General features: G+C 40.4%; 1 protein-coding gene across 1 annotated transcript in view; it reads left to right on the top strand.

Annotated features, from left to right (window-relative positions):
• The window catches only part of LOC149427362 (complement decay-accelerating factor-like), a gene marked incomplete at its 3' end in the record, with an annotated part of 76385 nt that overhangs the window by 36909 nt on the left and 13544 nt on the right, over positions 1-25932 (top strand). Inside the window, exons 3-4 of the mRNA XM_089668092.1 lie at positions 16769-16960; positions 25187-25283. Coding sequence (XP_089524218.1) covers positions 16769-16960; positions 25187-25283 — 289 coding nt within the window. The remainder of the gene's footprint in view (positions 1-16768; positions 16961-25186; positions 25284-25932) is intronic.

The following is a 25932-nucleotide window of genomic DNA, read 5'->3' as shown; positions in this document are numbered from 1 at the left end:
ATGGGTGTGGCTTAAATGTCCAAACCAATTTTACATGTTTTTTGTTTTTTTTCCCTACATTAAATTTATCACATTCCTAAAATGGAAAGTGCAAAACTTCTGCATATTACACTTATAGCTTTACGATTTTAAGTGATTAGTTACCCCAATCATGTCTCAATTTGTTTAAACTTCTAAAAGTCTAAAATCAAAATTTAGTAATTTTAAGATCAAAATGTGTTTATCTTCTAGATGTTGCCATGACCAACATGGTATTGACTCGTTACCTTTACGTGCAACATCACATCACCTTAAAACATAAGTAACAAAACAAATCATTATGCCACTGATATTGAATCAGTATTGTCAGATATTTTGCTGACAGGGCACTTTAGGCACATTAATACAGTCATCCCAGACAATACAACATACAATCCATGGATCTCACACATCTTATCACAACAACATACTCTCACAATTAGCTTGCTTAAATTCTAGACAAAAATATGAGCACATTTCTCTAATAAGGCTGCATTCTCTCTTGTTTTTTTATTTTTTCTGCACTGTACCTCAAATCTATATATAGATCTCATTATTTCCCCTTTTTTTTTTTTTTTTTTTTTTTTTTTTTTTTACATTCTTTCAAGAGTTTAAGGTGAAATTTCCCTTCTAGGGGTACTAAACCCCTGTGTGCCTTGGTTCCATTCCTTGAGGGATTCAGCCACTCCTGTTCCAAAGTTATATATCATGTACTTTGGCAATCCAGGAGGAGCTCCCAGTGGTATCACACAGATACCCATTTGGGGTGTACACGGTGGTACAATTCCCCATCTCACACGGTGGTGAGACTTCCTCAAGAATTAATCTATTACTAGGCCCCCACGATCAAATGCAAGATACGATATACCTAGATAATGTCAGAATTCTTCTATTACTAGGCCCCCACGATCAAATGCAAGATACGATATACCTAGATAATGTCAGAATTCTTCTATTACTAGGCCCCCACGATCATATGCAAAGATACGATATACCTAGATAATAGCAGGAACCGTATATCTGGCCCCCAATCCTGGCCAAGGATATATACCAGACTATACTATGCATAAATCAGCCACACAGACCGAACAGGGACACCTCAGTCACATAGGCTGAGGGGATTCGGTTATACAGAGTAAAACAATTCAGGAATGTAAAAAAAAATAAAAAATACTTCTTTCTACAAAAAGAGAGACAGTCCACTTATATGTAAAACACATGGCAGCGCATAAAGAGATCAATACAGTACAACCAAAGCAACCAAAATTTCAATAGGAAAAGATTATAGAACTTTTTAGAGAAAGTATAGTATCTGATAGCTTTGTTTCCCTAAAAAGTCTTTCACATCAGTTTATAGACACTGCTGTAGAATAGAAAAGACAGTTCCTCTACTTATGGTGTGACTTTATGGAGAGCCACGCAGAAGAGAAAAAAAAAAGAAGAAAGCTTCATCAATCAAAACTGGTACTAATGTTTCAAGCAGTGCTGTTTTTTTAAGCAGCCTGTCACCCATGGCAATGGACCACGTGGCCCCACCACACTTAGTACCTTATCAGTCATACCTCAAGATATTTTGAGTCAGAAGACCTGATCCCTGACCTGCCCAGTCGCCCGGTAACAGGAACTGCAGAGATCCTACCTAACCACACATTGCACCTGAAATAGGGGCAAATCATTCAGCAGAACACATTCATGCAAAAGGACAGTAATAAGTAACAGATAGTATGGAAAGTAAAAAGAAAATAAAAAAATTCAACAGTCAAGGTTCTTGGAAAGGGTACTTTTCCACAACATCGACTTTACATACAAAGGCACAGCACAAGGGGAAATCATAGTAAGCAGAAAGTTAGCTTACCAATGCCAGCAGAGATGACTTCCCAGGTTGTGCTGTCCTTCTGTGTCTAAACGATGTCTGTAGAGTTTCCCTTTCCGGCTCGAAGGACCAAATTGACGGGGAAACCCAAAACTCATGGGTTTCAGTAACATTTTGACTGCTGAAGCCGGATTGAAAAGTAGATGTTTATTATACAAGCATGTAGCTAGACCTCCATGCAGGGAGAGCAGAACAATACATGGTGTTGGATTCAAAGTTTTGCTCTATCTTACTAAGGATTTCTAATACAATTTATATGCTCTACAGTGGGTGGTAACTAGCTATCTGATCTTTCTTTGAAGAGTCATCTGTATCTTTGGTGTAACTCATTGAGATGCGAATAGTTAACATATGTTATTGTTACTTCCAGTGTCCTTTGTTGTTTAACAGATCTTCAAAGGCTGTGACAATAGTCTTGTAGACAATAGGTGGTGTGAACTGGAAGTAGAAAATGTTGAGCCAGCAGGAGAGAACATGAGGTGTGAAACTGTTGTTTCTCATACAGAAACAAGGAAATAAAATAAATAGGTTGTTAGGCCATCTAATTCAATAAATGGCTGCTCCATTTTCCCTTACACAAGTAAAAATAGTTCCTGCACTACTTTTGTGTCTTCCTTGCGACATGAGTGCCATAGGCTGCAATGTTAAAAAAAAAAATCACAGAATTTCAAGAAGTTGTATCTTTGTCTCATCTCTGGCCGCGGCTTCTTCTAAAGATTTTTTTAATACTCCCATTCAATTTTCTGCTGTGTACCTGTGGTCCAGCCCATTCCTGCAGCTCAAAATCTCCTCCCAAGCATTGTCCACCTACTCAGCACATTGTACACTTGTACATGAGCATCCTGCAAATATTTGTCGCAAGGGACCCAACACACAGTAAAAAGATCAAGGCTAAGGACACCAGGGTTGTTAGAGGTAGACTGTAATGAGGAGTGGGATAGCTTTTTGGACACAGAACAGTCCAAGTTCAATAGTATTATTTTATTTTACAGAATATGCTTAGATTTACTATATATGTAGTAGTTGCACTGTTTTAGCAAAATTTATTTGTAACTGCAAACTCCAGCATCTGAGGTCTGTATTGCACTGTGCAGCTATACACCCCTTATTAGACTTTTGTCCTCCTTCAGGTTGGACTTTTTTCTCCAGACATAAGGCCCCTTTCCCAAGGGTAGTTAGATTTCAGCTTTTATCTGTGGTTAGAGGAACTTACCACAGCTAAATGCAGACAATGCATCCCTATGGCTCCATTCACACACTTCGTTGAGCAATGTTTTCGTAGCATACGGTTTTATGCGTTTAGGAAAAATAAAGTTGACTGCGTCCAGGAGCAATGTACCACAGCTACCTGTACAAAAACAGTTAATCGCAGTACAAAGAAAGAATAAGTAAACAGTTGCATTAGAAAAGGCAAGAATTTTACTACAGCAGCTAAACACAGCCAAATGTAAATGCAGATAAACGCAATGTACAAACGCAAGTGATCTCTGCACCAGGAGTGTTGGAATTTCAATATAAAAAAACCTGCATTTACAAGTGGCAGAACAACCACCCCTGTGAAAGCCTTTCTTCTCCAGAAATGTGACCTCAGCCACAAATGAGACTTTCAGTGACCAGCTAAAAGCTTATCAGTAGCTATTCCCCTATTGTTGCTCTGTTGCTATGATATTATCTGTATGTTGTGAGACTTGCACAATCTTTAGTGGTTTCCACAGAAAATACTGTTTCTATTGGAACAACCTTTCTATCAGCCTTGGAATACCTTGGAAAAATGGATATAATGAACAGAAACCACACAACCACTCTTACTGTTTGAATCTATTTTTATTATATATGTTATTACGGAACACACCAGAAAATGCTGTAGGGTATCGATCTCACAAAGTATACTTATGTGATACATTATGCAATAGCATCAAGCTGCCATGAGACCTCACCAGCAGACATAAAGAAAGATGGAACATTTTTTTTGGATACGGGAACTATTGTTGGTGACCCTACTAGCAGTGCAATGTGCACGTTCAATTTCATGCATTAGGCTCCATTCATATCTGAGTATAGTATTGTTTGTGCATATTTTACTGCAATTTGTGCGCATTTTCATACAGTGTTTTTAGCGATTTTTAGAGCTTTGACTTTTTTATTAGCCAATAGAGAAAAATATCTGTTGCATCATTTGTTGCTAGGTTTTTGTGCTTTAGCTTTTCCATCAGCTTTTTTCTTTTTTTTTTTTTATTCATTTATTATTTTTTTTGTTAGGGTAAGGGGTTAGAGTTTGGGTTGGAGTTAGTATTTTTATTTATTTTCTTATTTATTTATATTTTGTTAGGGTTACGGTAATAATAAATGTAAAATACACAAGTAAATAAAAATAATCATGAATACTATAATAACCCCTAACCTTAACCGCCCAAACCTTAAATTTTTTTTTTTTTTACCAAAATATTTATTATAAAAAATAAACCCCAACCAAAAATACATTATTAATAGTGAATATATGTAAAATAAGTATACAAATAAACAAACACTTGTAGTAATAAATTAATAATAGTTAACCCATAATCTTGACCACCAAAAAAAAAATAATTAAAATGTGGTGTTTTTTTTTCAGGCTGACTTGCTACACTATTTGCCTTGCTCACCACAATTTGCTATCTCTCACTTTGCCTGCTAAAGTAATGACTGCCATTCTGATTCTTTTAAGGCGCAAAGTAGGCCTATCTCCAGCACTGGGCATATGGTTTCCATAGATGCTATAGGGTTGCTTGGCCATTTGTACAGAACTTTTATCTCACCATAACATAGCCTATACATTGGGTACTCTCCGGCATGAGTACCCAAGGGCTCCAATCATTCCTTATCCTCCTTATCTTCCTGCACGATTGCTTGCATTATGGGCTCTAGAAGCTGAATCCTCTGGTGGTGCAAGACACCATTAACATCTATTCTGTGCTTTGGACTCAGTCTTTCTCCAACATATGCTGTACCCCTAGGCTTCCCTCCTGCGGGAGACTATCCTCTTCTACTTGTCCAGGGAACCCTACTAGACCTGTTCCCACTGTCAAATACCTTGCCATCCCCTGAAACATAGCGGCTGTCACTGAGCGAAGTCTCGAAGGAGAGCTCACCCCTCCTCCTTCCTCCACCCGTATTTCCTATACTTCTTGTGTTGGAGCAGCCATTCCAAGGGCCATTCTAGCATTGAGATTTGTTATGTTATGTTGTGCATCTTCTAATTTTATTATTATACAGGATTTGTATAGTGCCAACAGTTTGCTCAGCGCTTTACAATATAACAGAAGACAATACAGCAACAGTACAGTTTAATACAAGAGGGATAGGAGGGCCCTGCTCCTTGGAGCTTAATTTTATGTATTCTATCAAATGCATTAGTCTCGGGTGATTAGAAGAACAGAGCACCATTGTATCCCATCCCTAGGGAAACCACATTTGCTTCTTACATGTCATTGAGTAACATTAAGGTCTACCTTAATGTCTTGTGGTTTTATCTGCTCTTATGGGTGCCACAGGAGGTGACTTTCTGTATAACTTATGGGTGATGAGTGCAAGCACTGCTAGATAAATGTCACATATGGGGGATGGTGTGTGGTGTACTCTTTTGAAATTGAGAGTTACCTGATTGGCCTGTTTGTTAGCTGGCACATCTGACATCGTTATGCATGCCACATCACAGGTGACCAATTTGCTGTTGCTGCAGTTATCTGTTTTAAAATCTTTTTCAGTAAATGAGCGGGTTCAAGTACGTATTGATTGCTGATTCATAGCATGTTGTGTATAGCTATGGAAGTGTTCCTGAAGACTGCCCTGAGCCATCTCTCATCCTAGGGAGTGGTCATTCCGATTCCTTTGGAAGACAGGTTCAAAGGATTCTCTTCAAACCTCTTCACAGTTCTGAAGTGTATATGTCCTAGCCTGGAATTAAAATCCCTCAGCTATTTCCTTCACATTCCAAAGTTTTTTTTTTTTTGTTTTTTTGAATCAAGGTCAGATATCGCCTCTCTGAGACAAGTGGAGTATTTGGCATCAGTAGACACCAAAGGTGCTTATTTATTCCCATTTACTCACCTCATTGGTGCTTCATGTACTTCGCAGTAGAAGACAAACGTTTGACGTTAGTCACACTACCCTTTGACCCTTACACTGCACACGGAGAGTTCACAAAGGTACTTGCACCTCTTCTTACCCCCTTATGAACTCAGGGTATTTAAGTAACAGACTACGTAGACAACATTCTTCATTTATCTCCCCTTCAACTATCTGCAAATGTCTGGAGGACTGTTAAGATGATTCAGGCCTTCAGTCAGATAATCATCTTTCAAAAGTTTGCTTTCCAACCTTCCCTGTACCTTCTAGAATAACTTTAAGCTTTATTCTGGATACAGCCAAGGCAAAAAGTCTTTCTTTCAGAAAACAAAATTCTCTCTAAGATTTGATGCTTGGATCTTCAGCTCAAAAAAACCCTCCTTCAATATGATTCTCTAGGAGAGTCCTGGGCCTTATTTGACCTCATCCCCTTTGCTCAATTCCATTCAAAGGTTCTCCAAAGCAATATCTTCTTGGCCTATAACAAGCATGCTCTTCTCTTGATCTCCATATGCGTCTCAGCAACCAAGCAAGGAATCGCTTAGCTTGGTGTTTTTCCAGTCTAGACTTGACAAAGTCATTTCTACCACACCCATGGAGAGTACTAACAGATGTCCACCTCCAATCTCTCACCATTCAACATCCTGAAGCTCTGTGATAAAACTTTTTAGTTTTGAATTTCTAGACCCCATTTTTGAGGGTCATCTGATCAGACAACTCCACAACTGTGGCCTATGTCCACCACGGGGGTACCAGGAGTCAGGCAACCTTAATGGAAGCACTCTGCTGTTCACATTCCAGGAGTGGACAATTGAAGCCATCACTACCTGGATTTGGGGAATGGGTTCTTCATCATTACATTACATGATTACATCATCCATTACATATTTAAATCTCCTATGTCATAAATTGGGGAACTCCATATGTAGACATCCCAACCTCCCAGTTACAACAGCAAGTTACCCCTGCTTGTAGCAAAAAACATTCCAGTTGATATGTCTTTCCTTCAGTAAAAATTCTACCTCGATTGCTCAGCAAAGCCATGTACATTTTGATGCAAAAACCTCCTATTTCCCTTGGAAATATTTTTATACAGATAAGACCACCCTTACAGCACCTTGTGCTTCCTTGGGACCGTGATTTGGTTCTCTGTGCCTTGTAGAAAGCACCCTTTGAACTCATCAGGGATTTTTCTTTTGGGTGATCTTTCCTGTGAAGTGGCTTTAGTGGCTATCACATTTGTCAGATGTCTCTGAAAGCTCTCTTGTAATAAGCAATTCATGATCCTTCACAAAGACAAAGTACATTTCTGCTTAAAGTGGTAGCTAACGTCCACCTTGAGGAGAACATAAGCCTCTTGCCGGTCTTCATTCCAGCTTATGTGTGTAAGCTAGAGCTAGGTGGAGTGTAAATTAAACCACATCTGAAAACAATGATATGTGATGTCTAACTTGATCCTCATGTTAGGAAACTGTTAAATTGGTGGGTTTAGTTCTGCTAAAAAAAAAAAAGTGAGACTGTACAACAAACTTGATTAAAATCTTGGTCAATGTATATAACTGACCAGAAGTCATTTTCTGTTGAGTCATTTTCGGTATCCGTTAGTTCCGATGGGGGTCATCTTTCCTGAGAAAAAAGGCAGTCCAAAAGGCAGGTCTTTCTTAAGTCTGACATGTAGCCATTTTTATTCAAAAGGTTGCATGAAAAATAAAGAAAACCGAAAATAAATCCTTGCCATCCAGGCACTAACTAAACAGCAGAGATTCCTATCTCACAGGTGAAGGGCTTCTCCCAGTCACCAACAAAACAGAATGTTGTGCAAACCTTTTCCTTTCTTGTACAAAGGAAACTTTCACATCCACAGCTCTTTTAGGTATGGCTTCCTGAGTCCCAGGCCAAGAGCAACCTCTTGCTCACAACACAGGTAAGGTGGCCTAGAAGATCTGGACTGGATTTCACCTTAGTTTCCTACATATTAAAGCATGCAAGGTGAAACACAGCGCCCCTCAATCACCTTGCCCTTCATAATGTCACACTGTATATCCATATTTTGTTTAAAACCTTCTGCTGTACCTGCTATCAATTTTCTACTTTTCCCACTGCGATGTACATTCTAAGCATACCTTGGGTGCTGGGAAGAATAACTCCTGTGTGCATGCCCTAAGGTTGTCATCCCAAGCCAGCTTCTCTATTATTATTAAAGCAGAGCTAATGAGCAGGCTTCTCCTATTCTTTTTAGCAAAACTCCCTGGATTTGTTAACAGGGAGGACAAGGACAAAGAGTGGCTCTGGTGCTTGTAGTGGGTCCAGACACAGTGGATGACCCGCATGTGCAGGAGTCACATTCTTGCACACAGGGACCTGTGCTGGCGATGTACATGCGCAGCTTATTTTTCATTCGGCAGCAGGCTACGAGCAGGTAGGTAGGTATATTTTATTGTAGAAGAGATCTTGCATGTCTCTTCTGCAATAATACCGTTTTGCAGTCTTTTCTAAATAAGCCTTCAGTTCCTCTTTAAAAATGTACTTGTTGCCTTTTTAGGGCAGTTTGTTCATAAGTAACTTAGTAGCATTGTTAGTTATGGACAAAAATTTTAGCTTTGCATGAAAAGTAATGCAGTCTAATAAGTATGTGTTTGATACTAATGTCTTGGTAGTGCTAAGCATTTGAATTCGTTGTTTTGTTTTGTTTTTTTTTGTTTGTTTTTTTTAGCCTCTTGATTTTCTGCACAGTTACATGTAGACAAAGCTGTCAATCAAAAAAAAGTAAGCCCACATATAGCTGTTTGCCAAGTGCTGAAACATTTGTCTTTATGCTAAGTCAAAGAATTCTATAGCTGCAAGTAAATGATTGCTGTAGGACTCCAAGAGCTTGCACATTCCAACAGCCTTTTTTTTCTGTTTGCCTTTGGGGAAATGCTTCTGTTTGCACATGCATCAGTATATTTTTTTTAAAGTGGTTCTAAAGGCTGAAGGTTTTTTACCTTAATGCATTCTATACATTAAAGCAGTGCTCGACAAATCCCAGGTGCCAGGTCGCCATTGCGACCTGGCGCCTGGGCACCGGTCAGCCCACTCACACAGGCAATTCACTGCTCTACGCCCCAGATATGTAGCTCTGGGCGCGGGCCAACCAATCCTCTCTCTCCCTTGCTGGTCTCCAGTTTTCCTGGAAGCAGGCAGTATGCTGAGCAGGGTCCAAGGGTGAGCCAGCTCTGTTGGCTCTCCTCCTGCGCCCAAGGCACATCACTGCCAGGCTGGCCTTGCTTCCCCCGCAGCCCACCTAGTATGCACACGGTAGGAGGCAAATGGGTCAGGGGGGGTGAGGTGGGGGGGTGAGGTGGGGACCCGGTGGCCTGTGTGCCACCCCATGTGACCTCCACCTGACTGAGCGGGTGGACTGGCAGTAATCCCTGCAGGAGCTTGATGCAGTTGAGGTGTTCTCGTGGAGGATGGAGCTGCCGTGTGTGTGTGTGTGTGTGTGTGTGTGTGTGTGTGTGTGTGTGTACACACACAGAGGGGGGGGAGACAGGGAAAGTATGTATACAGAGGAGGGGGGAGCAGGGTGCATATAGAAAGTGGGGGGGGGGACCAGATCCAGTGTGTATACAGAGGAGGGGGCAGGGATGTATATGGGGGGCAGGGCTTGACCAATCCCATGGCAACCATAAACCACATCCTGACACCTGGCCTTCCACCAGCCCACTCATTGCCAGCACCAGGCGTGAGCAACTGCTATTGCCCGACTCCCCAGACATGCAGCTTACCCACAGCAGAGCCAAAGTTTCTTTTCCTCTCCACTTCACCCCCTCCCCCAGCAGACCCACCGTTTTCTGTACAAAATGCCTCGCCCACACTCCCTTCTCCCTTGACACCAGCCAATCCATGCATACTGTGGCCCACCCCTCCTCTCTGCCACCCCCCACACATGGTGTTGGAGTCCAGCCCACACAGCATGCCACACACCCAACACCTCAGCCCTCAAAACTATCGGCTCCAGTCCCCTCCATGCGCAAATTCAAGATCTGCCATCTCCATCATCGAAAATAAAGCCATTATTAAATTGGCTCCTAACTTTCTTAGCGGGCTGCTAGATTCAAAGCAAATTTGTCAAGCCCTGCATTAAAGAGTATGTTAAGCAAATATTTCATGTTCCTGATATGTGCCTGCTGTACCATGTACTTGCATGAAAAAAATATTCTGTTCTTTGCATTGCTTCCTTTGTGTAAAATCCCTGGTGACCTTGCTGTAACTATCGCGGCGTCAGACCCCAGCCCCTCTCACCAAACTCGTGACCGAAGGACTAGCCAATCTAAAACCATGCTGTCACGTGCGTAACAATGCCACTCCCAGCTGCACCCTGCACAAAGATTTTCCAGCTAATGGACCACAATCTGTGTACTTGCAGCCTGGGAGCGATTGCTACGGGTCAGGTTAATTACGCAATTAACCCTTCACACTGCTACCACCTCCTTTTTGTACAGAGAGGAAACTCTGCAATATCAGCAATAACCCTATGATGTTAAATAATTTGTCTGTATACCACTGTCACCGCAGGCAGAGTATATAGAGGTTTAAACACACACAGTAGTGCTCTTCAGAGACAGGGGTTCTTAGTTTGCATTAAAGAGCTTTAGAAACAGTTCAACACTTCCAGAAAGTAAGATTTATTACTAAAATGTCAAAAGGTTGCAATAAAAAAGAGAGGGAGTACTGGTTTAAGCAGATCAAGTTTCTTGAGCCAAAAGGGTGCCTTTTCTCCCAAAGTTAGTTCCAATGTTAAAAGGGAGCTTCTTCAACTTCAACTCAGCTTAACTTTTTGCTCCAAGCATAACCGCTTTTCTAGGAACTCTAGCAGGGTGTCTCCTTGAAGCAGAGAACCAATCGCCTCATTTGGGGAGGGAGTTGTAGGCAAAGACCCCAGCTAGAACCAAAATCCCTCAAGTTCATACCAGGGCAATAACGTTCCCTGGATACATGTAACATTCTATCCACGAGTAGATTAATATGCAGAAGCATCTGCTGAATGTCTAGATATGAAATATGACATACCTGCTGGGACGGTTAAGGAGATATCCTTTTCTGCTCTCCTGTAGATGTCAGCCAGGGGGTGTAATATATCAGGCGACTTGTATTAAAGTGAGCTGTCCGAATATGTGCTCCATGTTTATGTAATTATTTCCTATTTGAAGATATAACATTATATAGAAAAATGGGTTTTTAAATGTGTCTGTTTTACAGCTAGCTGGAATGTCTTTGAAGCTCAGTGAGGACTTGGTTTATGGCTTTATGATCCTTTTCCAAGCAAGAGTCTCGCAGACATACAGGGGCCAGGCTAATTGGGGTTTATAACCAGGAGCTCTTCCGCTGGGCCTTGATGCCTTTGATCTCTGCATCAAACAGACCACATGTCACTCAACAGAGCGGGAGGGGGAGATTTTGAGGAAGCTGATTTGGGAGTAGAAAATGATACAAGATGGAGGCCTTTGACAAAATGGAGGTTCGCATCCATCTGTGTGCACAATTGCTACACTTGCCCATTCCTCTGCTTTTCTATTAAAAACTGACCACATTGAGCAAGAGAATACACTGTGGTTAGTTCTCTAGCTATGCTGGGAACTCTGTGTGCTCTCCTCCAATGATCAATTGGTACCCGACCTGCACAACCATCCACTGGTATAATTATCAATATTTTGACCTTGACCCTAGCACTAACTCTGACATGGACCTAGATCAAATCTTGATCTAGCCCTTCCTTTTTTTTTTTTTTTTTTTTTAAAACCACTTAAGCTTCAGCTCTGGAATGTTTTTTATCCCTTTCATGACAAGCACATTTGGCCTGGCTATACCACACTGTGCTACTTTTAACTGGTAATTGCGCAGTTGTGCAATGCTGTACCCAAAAGAAAATTGAGAGTTTTTTTCTTTTGACAGTATTTGATCAACCCAACAACTTTTCACTTCTTAATAGGTGATTTAACAGTACTGATTGGCATATTCAAGGCTTTGGACATCTTTTTATGTCCTTTTCCATCTTTATAAAGTTCCATACCTTGTTACTCAGGGCTTTTGATAGTTCTTTTCTGATCCCCATATCTCAGTATGTAGCCTAGTCAGTGCTTCCACATAAGAGCTAACAAACTCATTGACTTTTTTTTACAATGACACTAATTGCAATTTAAAAAGCCACAGATGTGGGACATTGACCTCTGTCATTTTAACCTGTGTGTGTGTCACCTTGCGTGTCTGTACCAAGGCCAAACATTCCAGGGTATGTAAACTTTTGATCATGGCCATTTGGGTGATTTCTGTTATGATTTAAAAAGGAGCCAAACAACTATTTTTGATAATAAATGGCTTCATATGATCATCATCCTTCAATAAAAGAGCATTTTTTGGCATGATCAGTCATATTTTTAATATCAATGCCAAAATTTCACAATTTTTGCCAGGGTATGCAAACTGAGCACAACTGTATCTTGCAATGTATCTATCTTTCACTACATTCAGAAGAGGAAGTTAACACACGGGCAGGCTGCAGTGACTAAATTTAGTTCTGGGTCCCAATTGTTGGTATGAGACCCAGAGATCCTGGTCTCTGTGCTGGGAGTGCAGTGTGCAGCGCGCTCCCAGCACAGTGGTACACAAATATGCAGCCCCATGGATTAAGGCCCACTTCTGTGAGGCTGCATATATGCATATGGTCAGCGGGAAGGGGTTAAATATATGTAGCCTGGAGTGCTGTGGACTGTCTGTTCCCTACAACATAAATAGAATCTCCTTTTGCAGACCTTTATCCATCATGCCATACCATCGGGGACTGGCCCCAAATTTATTCTGTAACAGGAGTGTTTCCATTTTTTTGGTCTAACCCGTGTGCTTTTTTTTTTTTTTTTTTTTTTTATTTTTATTGGGGGGGGGGTTGCCACTTGTGCGTCCCCACTGAATACTTTTCCTCTTGCTCCAGCTCTGTCCCTGGCTGCAGCTCTTCTCTCCCTTTTTTTTCTTAGTCTCACAGGAGACTCAGGCAGCAGCAGGATTTATTGGCTCCTACTGCTGTCAGTCAAATCCTGCAAGGAGGGAGCAGGGGAGCATTGCAAAGCTGAGCTGCGCTGTGCATGTCTATGGATGCACACCACCTGGTTCGGGAGCGCCCCCCTATAGCACACCTCTTGCTTTTGTATAATTGGATTTTTTTTTTTTTTTTTTTTGTATGCAATACAATGGTAGCTTTTCACTCTATAATTTCCATATTGTTTCAGTGATGGTGGAATTCCTTTTGAAATGATGTGACTTATCACTTTTTCCATTAAGGGCGCTTGAGCTGGTGCCTGATATGTAACTTAGATCTGAACAAAGGCAGTGTGATTACATAGATGACACACAATGTTTGCCTTGTGACATGAAGTATCACTTACATTCCATTGCATAGATGACTCTATGCAGAGAGAATGTACAATCAAGATTCATCTGGGGTGTAACCTGTTAGTGAAAATGTCAGGTTTCTGACAATTGTGGCAATGTTGGATTCATCTGACATCCCTATGACAGTATTGTTCAATTGATGAATTCATGAAGTTCCTTACATCTAGTGTCATATTTCCCTGATTTTAGCTGGATTCTTTAATAGACTCTAGGGTTTTAGTAGTGGGAGTGATTTTGGCAGTTTTTGAAGCCACTGCTAGGGACGTGAGGCCTTTTTTTTTTTTTTTTTTCCTGACTCTAAATTCCCCTGCATGTTATCCTATGTGTCCATGTACACATAGGCTTTAAGCAGTGTTTTGTGGCAGGAGAGTTTAGTGGCAGAGAAAAAACCCACCGCCAGGGCGTCCTTGGCTGAAACAAAACGCTTGACGCGTTTGTAAATGTGTCTAAATTCTAGGCACGTTTCTAGCGCTTGAGCATTAATTTGTTTTACATTGGCAGAATAAATTATTTATTTTGGCCAATTAAATTAATGCCCAAACTTTTGACGCAGATTAACGCAGTAAACACGGTTACAAGTATCAGGCGTGGTTGTTGTTGTTTTTTTTTTTTTTTGTCCAAAATGCTGCTGGCTTCTAGGGTAATTAAAATTAACCATCTGTGTGCATGAGGCCTAAAAATTGTAATTTAACCCGTTTGTGACAAACACCTTGACATGCTAAAGTGTAAAGGATCCTCCTGCACTCGATGGAATGATAACTAATAATACAGCTGCTGTCACTTAACTAATACCAACAAGTGCAAGCAAAAAAACAAAAATAGTGAAGCTCTTATATCTCATAAATAAAGTGCATTCAAAAAAGGTAATAAAAATGAATTAATATAAATCTGATACTCCTGTGTGACAAATCTATATAATAAACACTAATACCTCCCTCTGGTGGGAGAAAAATAGTGCAACCGAATGTAATTAAGCTTTAGTGATTCAACACACACTATAAAAAAAAAAAAACTTCTTATACTGTGCATATAACAAATTTCAATACATAACCAAATGTGAATAAATTAGTGAATATAAAATTATCCACATAAAAATAGTGCCTAATTCATACACATTTCATATACATCATAAGTGAGAGAAAAAATGTCCATGCATGTGACTCTGTGCTTTTATAAAACACACGTGATCTCCACTTCTAGGTGCAAATAATCTCCTCCAAATGGCAGCAATGCCTGCTCACCTCCCCTCCTTGACCCACACAGGGCCCCAAAGCAGTTTCCACCTCAGTGGTGTATCTCCTCTGGCAGACTCCTTATTTCTCCTCTCTTATTCAGACTCATAGACATAACTTTCCATAGTGTAGTATATTTATTAAGAAAGGGTAAAACACCACAAATAATTACTCACATGGTCCTCTTGGTTAACAAGCGTTTTTACCACAACCTATGGGTAAATCTGCATGCACTGGGGAATCCAATATGGCCGCGGCGTCCGGGCATGCGTCACCAGGAATGACGAACCGATGCGTTGCGTCACGTGCGTCGTGACTTCATCCAACCTTGGCATGTTTTCGTAAAGCTCTATGTATCATTGCAACTACTTGGTATATCCAGGTGAAATCTACCTTGTCTTTTTCAGAAAAAAATTTGGGCTTTCATCATTTGGTGGTAAATGGTAATGGATATTATCACTAATTATCAAAGGAAAACTGGCTCAAAATAGTTTGTTTTTATTAATTGTATCTGCAGATATCTTGCCATTACTATGACCTACCACCAGAAAACAACTCAAAACAAATTCTCCTTCTCCTGACAATTTCATATGTGTTTGTACCTGTAGTGGGGCCAAGAAACAATAGTGTGCATCACAGGGGTGGGCTGTACAGTGACTGGTCACTGTGATAGCCAATCGGAGGTTATCACAGCGATTATGTGCTCAACAGCTGGCCCAATGGAAGGATACCCACTTTGGTAATATGTGCATATGTTTCCTGGGAGGGGGTTAATGTGACATATGCCATTACTGTATCTTAATAATAATTATATAATTGTTTTCTATATATGACTTTTAATTACATGTTGGCATCTGCCCCCATCCGTTACATTTTGGGTATGGAAAGGGATGCGTTCATGACAGATACTAGTTATATTGCCCTGTTTGAGACTGGAGCCTTTTTTGAAAGTTGTCCATTGTTCTACCCTGCATTCTTCTTCCCCCGCATACTGCCTGCTGTCATACCTTCTGTAGCCCTCTCCCACGCATACTGCTCATTATCATACTGTTACTGACGAAATTCTTTCCATACTTCTCCAGGGCACATACTGGCACCCATCATACCTTATATATTCTTATCCTGCACATATTGTCTCCTGTCATACTCTCCTGCACAAGCTTCTCAATGTCCTACCCTCCACATTTCTTCTCTGCAGTGACCGCCTATGGTCATATCCTCCACACTCCTCTCCTGCATGTATTTCCCACCGTCATGCCTCATGTGTTCTCTCCAGCACATACTACCTCTTGTCATACCTTCTACACTTTTCTCACATAAACATCCTGCTTTCACACGTTCCACAGTCCTCTGCAGACACTGCCTGCAGTCATATCCTCCTTATTCCTCCTCTGAACATAATACAGGTTAAGACACTTCTAGCATTGTCTATAATATCTTCAACATTTCCAGTTCTAGAATGTGTACACTTTTTGCTAGATAAACTATTGAAAAAATATTAATATGAAACATGTTAATGTGGAGTTTTGATAACTGCCTTCTAAGCACAGATAACCTGTATCTATATCCAAAAATAGAACCCCTGTCCAGTTTTATGCTTTCTGAGGCTACGTTCGAGAGATTTCATCTCACTTTCTGTTCTGGGCACAACATTTACCTGGTATGAAGTAAGGTTTCAGTAGGGATATCAACAACCGTAAAAAGCAGACAGTGGTTCTAGCATTCCCCTACTTAACTTCAGAAAGCATTTTTACTCCAGTCTGTGTTGCGGATTGAGAGATTTCCTCACATTTCCTAACCTGCCACAACCTTGTTGCTCAACAGGAGATGAAACAATTTCTCCATCAAAGCCTTTAACTGCAGTAAAACCTAATGGGAGTTTTAATCCTTCCACACGCTATAAAAAAAAAAAAATGTTTCGGTATAGGTACACTATGACTTTGTTCTGCTCAACCTTTGAGTACCTATTGGATATAATTTTAAAGAACATATTGTCTGTATATTTTTAATTTTAGTCACAGCAATGATATAGTTATTAGTTGACACTGTCATTCTATAATATAGGATCTGGTAAATTATGTTTAGTAATTAAATCGTGTTCTGTTGTTTTCTATAGGGAACTGTGGAGCTCCTTTGAGGTTGGACTTTGCCATTGTGGAAAGTCAATTTAGTGGCCAAGACAATTTTTCTGTTGGTGCTAATGTAAGTTATTCCTGCATACCTGGATACATCCGTGTTCCTGGAAGCAAAAATGTTATATACTGCTTGGATAATTCAACATGGTCAACTCCTGAAGTGTTCTGCCAGCGTAAGTACTTTGTACTATCTTTATTTTATTCCTAGAAGATTTTCTGTCTAATAGCAGCATGACTCTTGGTGCCATTGTGTCAGAAAACTCATAAACATATGGGAAATTCCACCTATAAAATCTATATACCCCCCTGTAAGTTTTTTTTTTTTTTCTTCAATGCATAACAATTTAATTCTGTTAAACAAAATAACACACAAAAATAACCCAATATGCACACATACGTAACATGTGAGTTGGCTATAGCTTTTGGGGTGTGTTTTTTTTTTTTTTTATTTTTTTTATTTTTTTTATTTTTTAATTTCCCAACTCCCCAGTATATAACCCAATACTTTAGTATATATCACTTTAAGTCAGTGTTTAGCAGATGTAACTTACAGCCTTGAGTTCTTGTGGAAAGGTTTCTATCAACTTTGTACATCTCAACACTGCCTTATTTTCCTATTCTTCTTTGCAAAACTCTTTAAGCTCTGGGAGATTGCATAGGGCCCGTGAGTAAACAGTATTTTACAAGTCCAGCCACAGAATCTCTATAGGGCTGAGATCTCAATTTTAACACAACCATTTTGTGAACAGTATTATTTCAAAGGAATCCGTACTTGTATAGCTCTGGCTTTGGGTCATTGTGTTAAGGGAAAACCATTCTTCTCACAAGGTTTAAGTTTTCTTGCAGCCTCCATTAGGTTTTCCTCCAGGATTATCCTTTATGTTGCATTCTTTCTTCACTGCATGCTTCTGCAGAAATAAAACCCCATAACAAGATGCTGCAGTCATAGGTGTCCACACAGGGCTTGCCGGATGTGCCTGAGCTCATCCTGTGCACACTATCATTATCACTCTGTGTGCTGGCGAGGAGATCAGAAAGATCACCCTCTGACCGGCTCTGCCATAAGAGAAGTGCTCCCACACGTCTTTCACTCTGCCGCCTGGGAAATGGGGAAGATCTCCCACTGAGTTGTGGAAGCACTTCTTTCACTCTGAGTCTGCAGGCAGGGAGATAATGTGCCAGCAGGGAGATCAGAAATATCTCCTTTCTGACCAGAGTTCCACAAGAGTGGTTCCTGCTTTGCAAACGTTCAGAACACCCGGCAGGAGCTCACGTGACCCTACGCATAGCTCCCTGATTGGTTGGAAGCCAGGATCATGGGAATTCTGCAAAGAGCAGTAAGAAAAAGGTGATGGAGTGTGAATCCCAGATCCTTTACCTCCATTTTCCTTTCCAAGTTGTTTCAGCCTGTACTTAGGTTAATGCAGATGCAATGCAGATATTCTCTCTGCAAAATCTGACCTTTTGTTACCTGCCTAGCCTTTAGATTGGCAAATAAACCCCATTTGTGACAAACAGGTATACACACGCATGCGCGTGAACTTTGGGGTGCACACCCTAATGCGTTGGACTGCTCATACCTATGGCTGCTACATTTATCAAGATGTTTTTGCAGTTGCTTCTTAGGGTGTCAGGCATTTTTTCCTGCCTCTAAACTCCCCTGCATGTTATCCTATGTGTCCATGCACACATAGGCTTTTAGCAGCATTTATTAGCAGGCTTTTAAAGGCAGGAAAAAAAACACTGCCCGTGCGTCCAGCGACAGCAGCGTTTTGGCAGAAAAAGAACTATATACCACAAAAGAACCCCACACTTGCCAAAAGTGCTGCACAACAAGATTATACAAATATATGTACATGTGCAAAAATGCAAAATGTATGTGGTTAAAAATATTTTGTTTTTATAATTATACTGACAATTAAATTGAAAAATAAGAAAATAAAAAATCAAAAAATTGTGACCCTCTCCAGTAAATGTGAATATAAAGTCCTTAATAAATAACTGTCCCACGCTTGAAACAAATCTTCAATAATGGGCTTCAAATAATTGTAAACTATAAAAATAATTTACTGCCACCACCGCTCACCGCTACTGCTTACCTCAAACCTTGCCAGCAATCTGGGTTAGAATACTTCACCAGATGGGTAAACCACAAATATATCATATGCTTGATTTCTCAGGAAAAAAAGGCTAAATCATTTTTTTTTTCTAGAAAACTACATAGAGCTCCCAAATAAAAAAAAAAAAAAAAATTTATATATATATATATATATATATATATATATATATATATATATATATATATATATATATTTTTTTTTTTTTTTTTTTTTTTTTATTTTTTTTTTTTAAGCTGAGGCCCTAGAGAATAAAATGGTGGGTGTTGCATATTTTTGAGAACACCAACACTCTGTGCTGCACTTGCTAGATCTAATGCAATCTTGATTGGCAAGTGTATGGGGACTTGCAGTAATTGAAAATCCTCATCAGCATGTGGATCTACAAAACTGCATATAGGTAATAAAACCATTATCAATTTGTAATGGTATATACATTTTAAAATGTACACATGAAAAATAAATCTATACACTGCTCAAAAAAATTAAAGGAACATTTTGAAACCACATACCATCTCAATGGGGAAAATCTCATGTTGGAATTCTGTACTGAAATGGACTAGGCAATCTGTTAGAAACGTAAGGATGCCCCATCATTTCATGGAAATGAAAATTAGCAACCTACAGAGGACTGAATTCAAAGACACCCTGACAATCAAAGTGAAAAAATGATGCAGCAGGCTAGTCTATTTTGCTGCAATGTCATTGCAGCAACTCAAAATGGTAGTTTATATGGTTCCCACGTGCTTGTGTGCATGGCTGACAACATCGGGACATGCTGCTAATGAGATGACGGATGGTGTCTTGAGGTATTTCCTTCCAGATCTAGACCAGGGCATCACTGAGCTCATAGACAGTCTGAGGTGCAACCTGGTGGCATCGGATGGACTGAAACATGATATCCCAGAGGTGCTCTATTGGGTTTAGGTCAGGTGAGCGTGGGGGCCATTCAATGGTAACAATTCCTTCATCCTTCAGGAACTGCCTACATACTCTTGCCAAATGAGGCTGGGCATTGTCATGCACCAGGAGGAACACAGGACCCACTGCACCATTGTTGTCCATCTAGTGTACCTGTTAATTAAATTAACACCAAAGCAGCTGAAACTAATTACTAACCCCCTCTGCTACTTAACTGACCAAATCAATATCCCATGAGTTTAACTGACTTGATGCTATACTCTGATTAAAAAGTATTCCTTGAATTTGTTTGCTACTGTCCACCTGTGGAACTGTACCAAACAGTACCTAAAAATCCCCATATATGACACTTAAAATCCTTTACAGGTTAACAGTTTAGGGTTACATAGGTGGTCTGGAGCTAGAAATATTGCTCTCACTCTGATGTTTGCGGCGATACCTCACGTGTGTTGCGTGCTGTACTGACATATGCATTCACATTTGTTCACAAGCACAGGTGGACAGGGGTGCTTTTAATAAAATAGAAAAAAAAATGTTTAAAGTACAGTCTCTTTAATTTTTTCCATTAAATTGCTATAACAAGGGATGAACATCCTTAGTGGCAGCATGGCTGGTGAGATGGAGAGATTTGGGGTCTAACAGACCACAGACCTCTCTTCTGGCCTCCGATACAGCTGTCAGACACAGATCAGGCTGATCAGCTGCCGGTAACTTCCAGGTAAACAAGGAACCAAAACTGGAAGTGACTTATGCAGGCCATAGATGGGGAGAAAAACGGTCGATTTTTCGTCCGAAAATAAAACCGGCCGATTATCTTATCGTTAGTGGACGATTTTGTCGGCCGTTTTTCGTGTATTTTGGACTTTCAGATTATCGGTGATGTTGGAAAATTTTCGAAAAACGCCCGACTTTATCCTCATTGATGGTCAAAAACGAACGATCGTTTTCCGAAAAAGGATCACAAAGGCCACAAAATGACATAATTTCCCGTTATAGGTTACTCATTAATCGGCCGATTTTCGTAATAATTGGTGGTCAGGTAAGTTTTTTTTTTTAGACCGACCGATAGTTCGTTAATCGGCCGAAAATCTGCCGTTTTTCTCCCCATCTATGGCCTGCATAAGTCCTCATCGCTTTGAGTTTCTGATGTCACACAATGGGAGGAACAACATTAATTCCTTTTAACTGTGTGCCTGGAGCTGGATGCTGCGGTCACATCCATAGCGTCCCCCTTCCACCACCTGTAAAAGTAATCCAGTGGCCCTTTTGCTGCTCGGATTATTTTTACCAGTTTCAGAATTGCCGGCTGGAAACACTGATAACTCGCCCATTGCTCCAGTACGTCTCTGGATGGGAAGTGGTTAAAGTAGTTGTAAACTCTTACTTAGACAGTGAAGTGACTGGCCTCAGGTGGTACAGAGATGAAACCAATCCTCTTGCATAAAGTTGTACCTGTTTATCTGTAGCTTTTCTTCTGTAGATTTTTCTAAAAACACAAAGCTCAAATGATTTTTTTTTTTTTTCTCAAGTCTAGCAGCAGGGGGCAGGGATCTGACATCACACCCTTGCAGAGCTAGAGCACAGAGGTCACTGATAGTTGATTAGAGGGAAGGGGCACACCCCCTTTATTCAGGTTTACAGGCACATAGAAAAATACAGAGCTAAGCCTATGAGTCACCTGCTGTGGGCTGTCTCCCTCTAATCTGTTCAGTTCCAGAAAAACTGAAAGTGACTCATGCATATAGCAAAGAGAGGAATGACCAGAGAGGAACCACACTTGGTGCTTAGTGTTCAGGTTAGCACGCACTGTAGTGGGATGTGCTTTGTTCATTTTTCATGTCTGAGGTTTACAACTACTTTAATTATTACTTTATCTAGATAATCTTATCGCCCTTCTTCTTTCTTTTTTTTTTTTTCTTTTTTCTTGTTTTTGTGAAACCCAACATATAATGGGCTCAGCTTTTAATGTGTCTCAAAAAGAAAATGCCTGTCTTATCTAAAGTAAATTTACATTTTTGCCATATTACATTTTTTGCCAGTGGAGTTGTTGTGCATTTTGTGATATTTTTCTAATGCAAAATGCATTGAAGAAAAGAATGTGTGTTCATTAGGGCTTGTTCATATTAATGTGCTTCGTTAGGATACACTGAAAAAATTACTATTCAGCGGTTGCTTTATACAGCTAGTTTTACATTTCAAAATATATAGTGCATGCTTTTTGTCAGCTGCTTCACTCCGAGGTCTGAATCTACAGTTTGTTTGTTTTTTGTGTTTTTTGTGTTTTTTTTTTTTGTCTCATTGGATTACAACTGGGTCGCAATATTTATAAGTGTGGCAATAAAGAATCTATACTGAGCTAGTCTGGCTTCCTTGAGTCAGTTCCTGTGGATTGCTGCACTTCTCATTTTAAAGCTAAACTCTAGAAGTGCATTGAAACTCCATCCTATGCAGCTCTGCAGACATTTAAACATCATGAATTGTATTTTTATATATACAAAGCGTGTAAGGACCTGAATTTTGTTTTGGCATGAGCCTCTTGCAGTTCCTGTACAGTAGAGCTCAGACTAAGGAAAAGCAGCACAAGGAGCAAGTCAGCTGTAGTTAGGTGCTCATGTGCTAACAAGGAGCATGCTGGCAGTACAGTGCAAGATGAAAGATGAGCTCATCAGTCTATTTCTCTTTTCACTGTTCAGTAACATGTTTGGGGAGGTACCAGTCCTCTGTATATTGCCTAACTGCAGTAGAAAAAAATCAGGTCTGCTGCAGAGTTTATGTAAATGTGAGGGCTGAAAGGACATAATATAAAATCTTTAGCAGGTATAAAAGCCACCAAATATCTAACCATCAGGGTTGCCAACCATATAGAAATTTTACAGACCGTTTGTAAATATCAGCCTATGTATAAACTGTCCATAAATGTCTGTTTATGGACATCGTTTACAAAAAAGCAAACATTTGGCATGCACAGTTCTGAAGCATGCCATGCTTTGGCTGTGGACGGGCACCCAGTGACATAATGGCACCACTGGGCACTTTTTTTTTTTTTTTTTTTTTTGTGAATTGCAGCAGGGCTGTGGGAGTGGGTGCACCACAGGGGCTAGAGAGGACTGGTGGTAGAAGGCAGACTGAGACTTGGTGATGGCTCTGCATAGTAGCAATGAGCCTCCCAGAGGACCAGATGACTAAGCTGCACCCGAGGCCGAGCGAGCAAGCATTCTCTCATGGAAGTCAATGTCATATTACTACAGACAGGCCACGCAGTCACTCTGGGGGGATCACTGATGTAAGGAGGGAGGGAATACACAAAGGTAAGGGGGGGGGACGCTGATATAAAGCTTCCCCTATATCAGTTACCCCCTCCTTACCACACACACGTTTTCCCCCTAAATTAGTGTTCTCAGAGTTCCCATTTTACATCAGTCTGCAGAATTGCGGACAATGATGTAAGGGGAAGTTGCTCTGATGAACAGAGACCACCTTACATCAGAGTTCCCCTTTACATCCAAGATGGTCTGCAGCTCTCCCCTTTATTTTGGGATCCACAGTGTTCCCCTTTACATCAGGGTAAGCAGATGTAAGGGAGAGCTCCCTGGACTCTGATGTAAAGGGGAACTCTGTGAACTAATATAAGGGGGAACTTTGTGGACTAATGTAAAGAGGGAACACTGGAGTCTGATATAAAGGGGAACTCTGTGCACTGTGATTTAAAGGGAAGCTTCTGTGGACTCTTGTGTAAGGGCTGGCTCTGGTGACCAGAGGCCCTTTTATCCTTAGAGTTTCCTTTTACACCAGAGTCTCCAGCATTCCCCCTTACATCAAACTCCACAGCTTTCTCCTTTACAGTGAAAGGGGGAACTCTGTGGACTCTGGTGTAAAGGGGAACCCTGCAGGATCTGATGTAAGGGGGAACTCTGTGCTGGTTTATTTACCTGACTTTCATGTAAAAGGAGAAATGTTTTTTGCCTTTGTTATACCTTCAGCACATTGCTAAGTACACTAACTACATGTTTGTAGCTTAAATATTGGTATTTACACTGAAAATGGGTTATTTTTGGCTATCTTTTTAACTGTAAAAAAAAAAAAAAAAAGTTTGTCATGTCCATAGTAAAAAATTGGCTCTGTCATCAATTGTATGTGTCTTGTCAGGAGAAACAAAACGTAATTCTCCAGTAAATCTTTTTGTGTTTATCAGTAAATTTCACTTCGAGAGGTTGGAAACTCTGGAAATCCTTAGCTATTTGCTTTAGTGCTTTAAACGCTTCCCCGCCACTCTATAGTAGAACTACTGCTACAGGACGGCAGGGCTGCGCGAAATCATGTGTTGTATGCCATGCCACCATTGGTGGCTATAGATGTCAATCACTGGGTCCCGGCTGGAGATTCCCCGCCGGCACCCAGTAATTGCCGAGTAACACTGATATGGGAGAGACCTGTGTGTAAACACAGGTCTCTCTCCTGCCAGTAAGAACATGCTGCTTTGTAGTTTTTCTGCACAGCAGCATGTTTCCCCAGTAAAACACACACAGCACATTATGTAAAACGGCACACAGTTAACCCTTTCATTGCCCCAGATGTTAACCCCTTCCTGCCCAGTGTCATTAGTACAGTGTCAGTGCTTTTATTAGCACTGATCACTGTATTGTCAGTGGCAGTTAGTCAGTTCCCACCCAGTGTCAGAATGCCTGCTGCAGTCCAGCTATAAGTCACTGATTGCCGCCATTACTAGTAGAAAAATAAATAAATAAAAATTCCAGTATCTATACCGCCATTTGTAGACACTGTAGCTTTCACTTAAACCAATTAATTTACACATATTGGGATTTTATTTAACAGACGTAGCAGAATACATTGATTTTTTTTTTTTTTTGTTTTTTACTGGATATGTTTCATAGCAAAAAGTAAAAAATATATATATATTTTTTTTCAAACTTGTCAGTCTTTTTTTTTTTTTGTTTATAGCGCAAAAAATGAAAACCGCACAGATGATCAAATACCACCAAAAGAAAGTTCTATTCTATTTGTGGAGGGGAAAATAGACATAGATTTTATTTATGTACAGATTGCTTGACCGTGCAATTATCAAAGTAATGCAGCGCCATATTGCAAAAAAATGGCCTTGTCAGGAAGGGGGGAAAATACTCTGGAGAGCAAGTGGTTAATACTTTTTTTTTTTTTTTTTTTTCTTTCACCATTTATTGAATATTTCTGTAGAAGTTTCTTCTTTGAACCTATGTTACAGAATTTCAATACATTTCTTCTAATATGACTTATTTTCCATGCTAATGTTTACACATATATATCAGTTTGTCTTGTGAACAGATGTAAACAAGAATATTACATTTTTATATATCAATTATGCAGGGAGAAGTTGTCCATACCCTGGAGATACATTAAACGGAGATGTGCACATCGACAATCTGCTCTTTGGATCTAGAGTAAATTACACATGTCATACTGGGTGAGTGTTCTTTTTATAATTTTATTAAATTCACTAAGCTATAATGCATGTGTGTAGTGTTTTGCGGTGTATTTGCTGATCCTGCTCCTCTAGTTTCTTGCTGTGGAGTGATCTCAACTGTGCTCCGCCTGCCACCTGTATGCATAGATAAGTAGTTGGAACCCGGTGCTTGTCTAGCGGCAACAGCACCTAAAGCCTTTGCCCTTGGCGCTATGTGCCCCGCAGCTGCACTACACTCCTCCTGAGTAACTTATCCTGCTTTTCCACAGCTACTGTTCTATCAGGTACTGTCAAGGAGGGGGATTTTGGGGTGAGAGTAGAGCACTGTGACGGGGGAGGGGGCAATTTGGAGGATTAGTTGAGCACCCCTGGGCCCTGCACTGTGTATGCAGCGCACCCCTGGGCCCTGCACTGTGTATGCAGCGCACCCCTGGGCCCTGAACTGTATATGCAGCGCACCCCTGGGCCCTGCACTCTGTACGTAACACACACTCCTGGTAATGTTTGCTTAAGACCCTCCCACTGTTGGTGCAGGACATGATACTGCTGCCTCCTGAATGTTGTTGTTTTGTTTTGTTTTTTTTGTTTTTTTTTTCTCCCTACCGAATGGGATTTTTGCATTGAAATACTGTGTCACAACCCCAAGCTT

This window comes from Staurois parvus, unplaced genomic scaffold, assembly GCF_062004578.1.
Source record: "Staurois parvus isolate SC_StPar_1 unplaced genomic scaffold, SC_StPar_1.0 ptg003832l, whole genome shotgun sequence".
Lineage (NCBI taxonomy): Eukaryota > Metazoa > Chordata > Amphibia > Anura > Ranidae > Staurois > Staurois parvus.
Note: the sequence above shows the minus strand (reverse complement) of the source record. Positions and strands in the feature narration are given on the sequence as shown.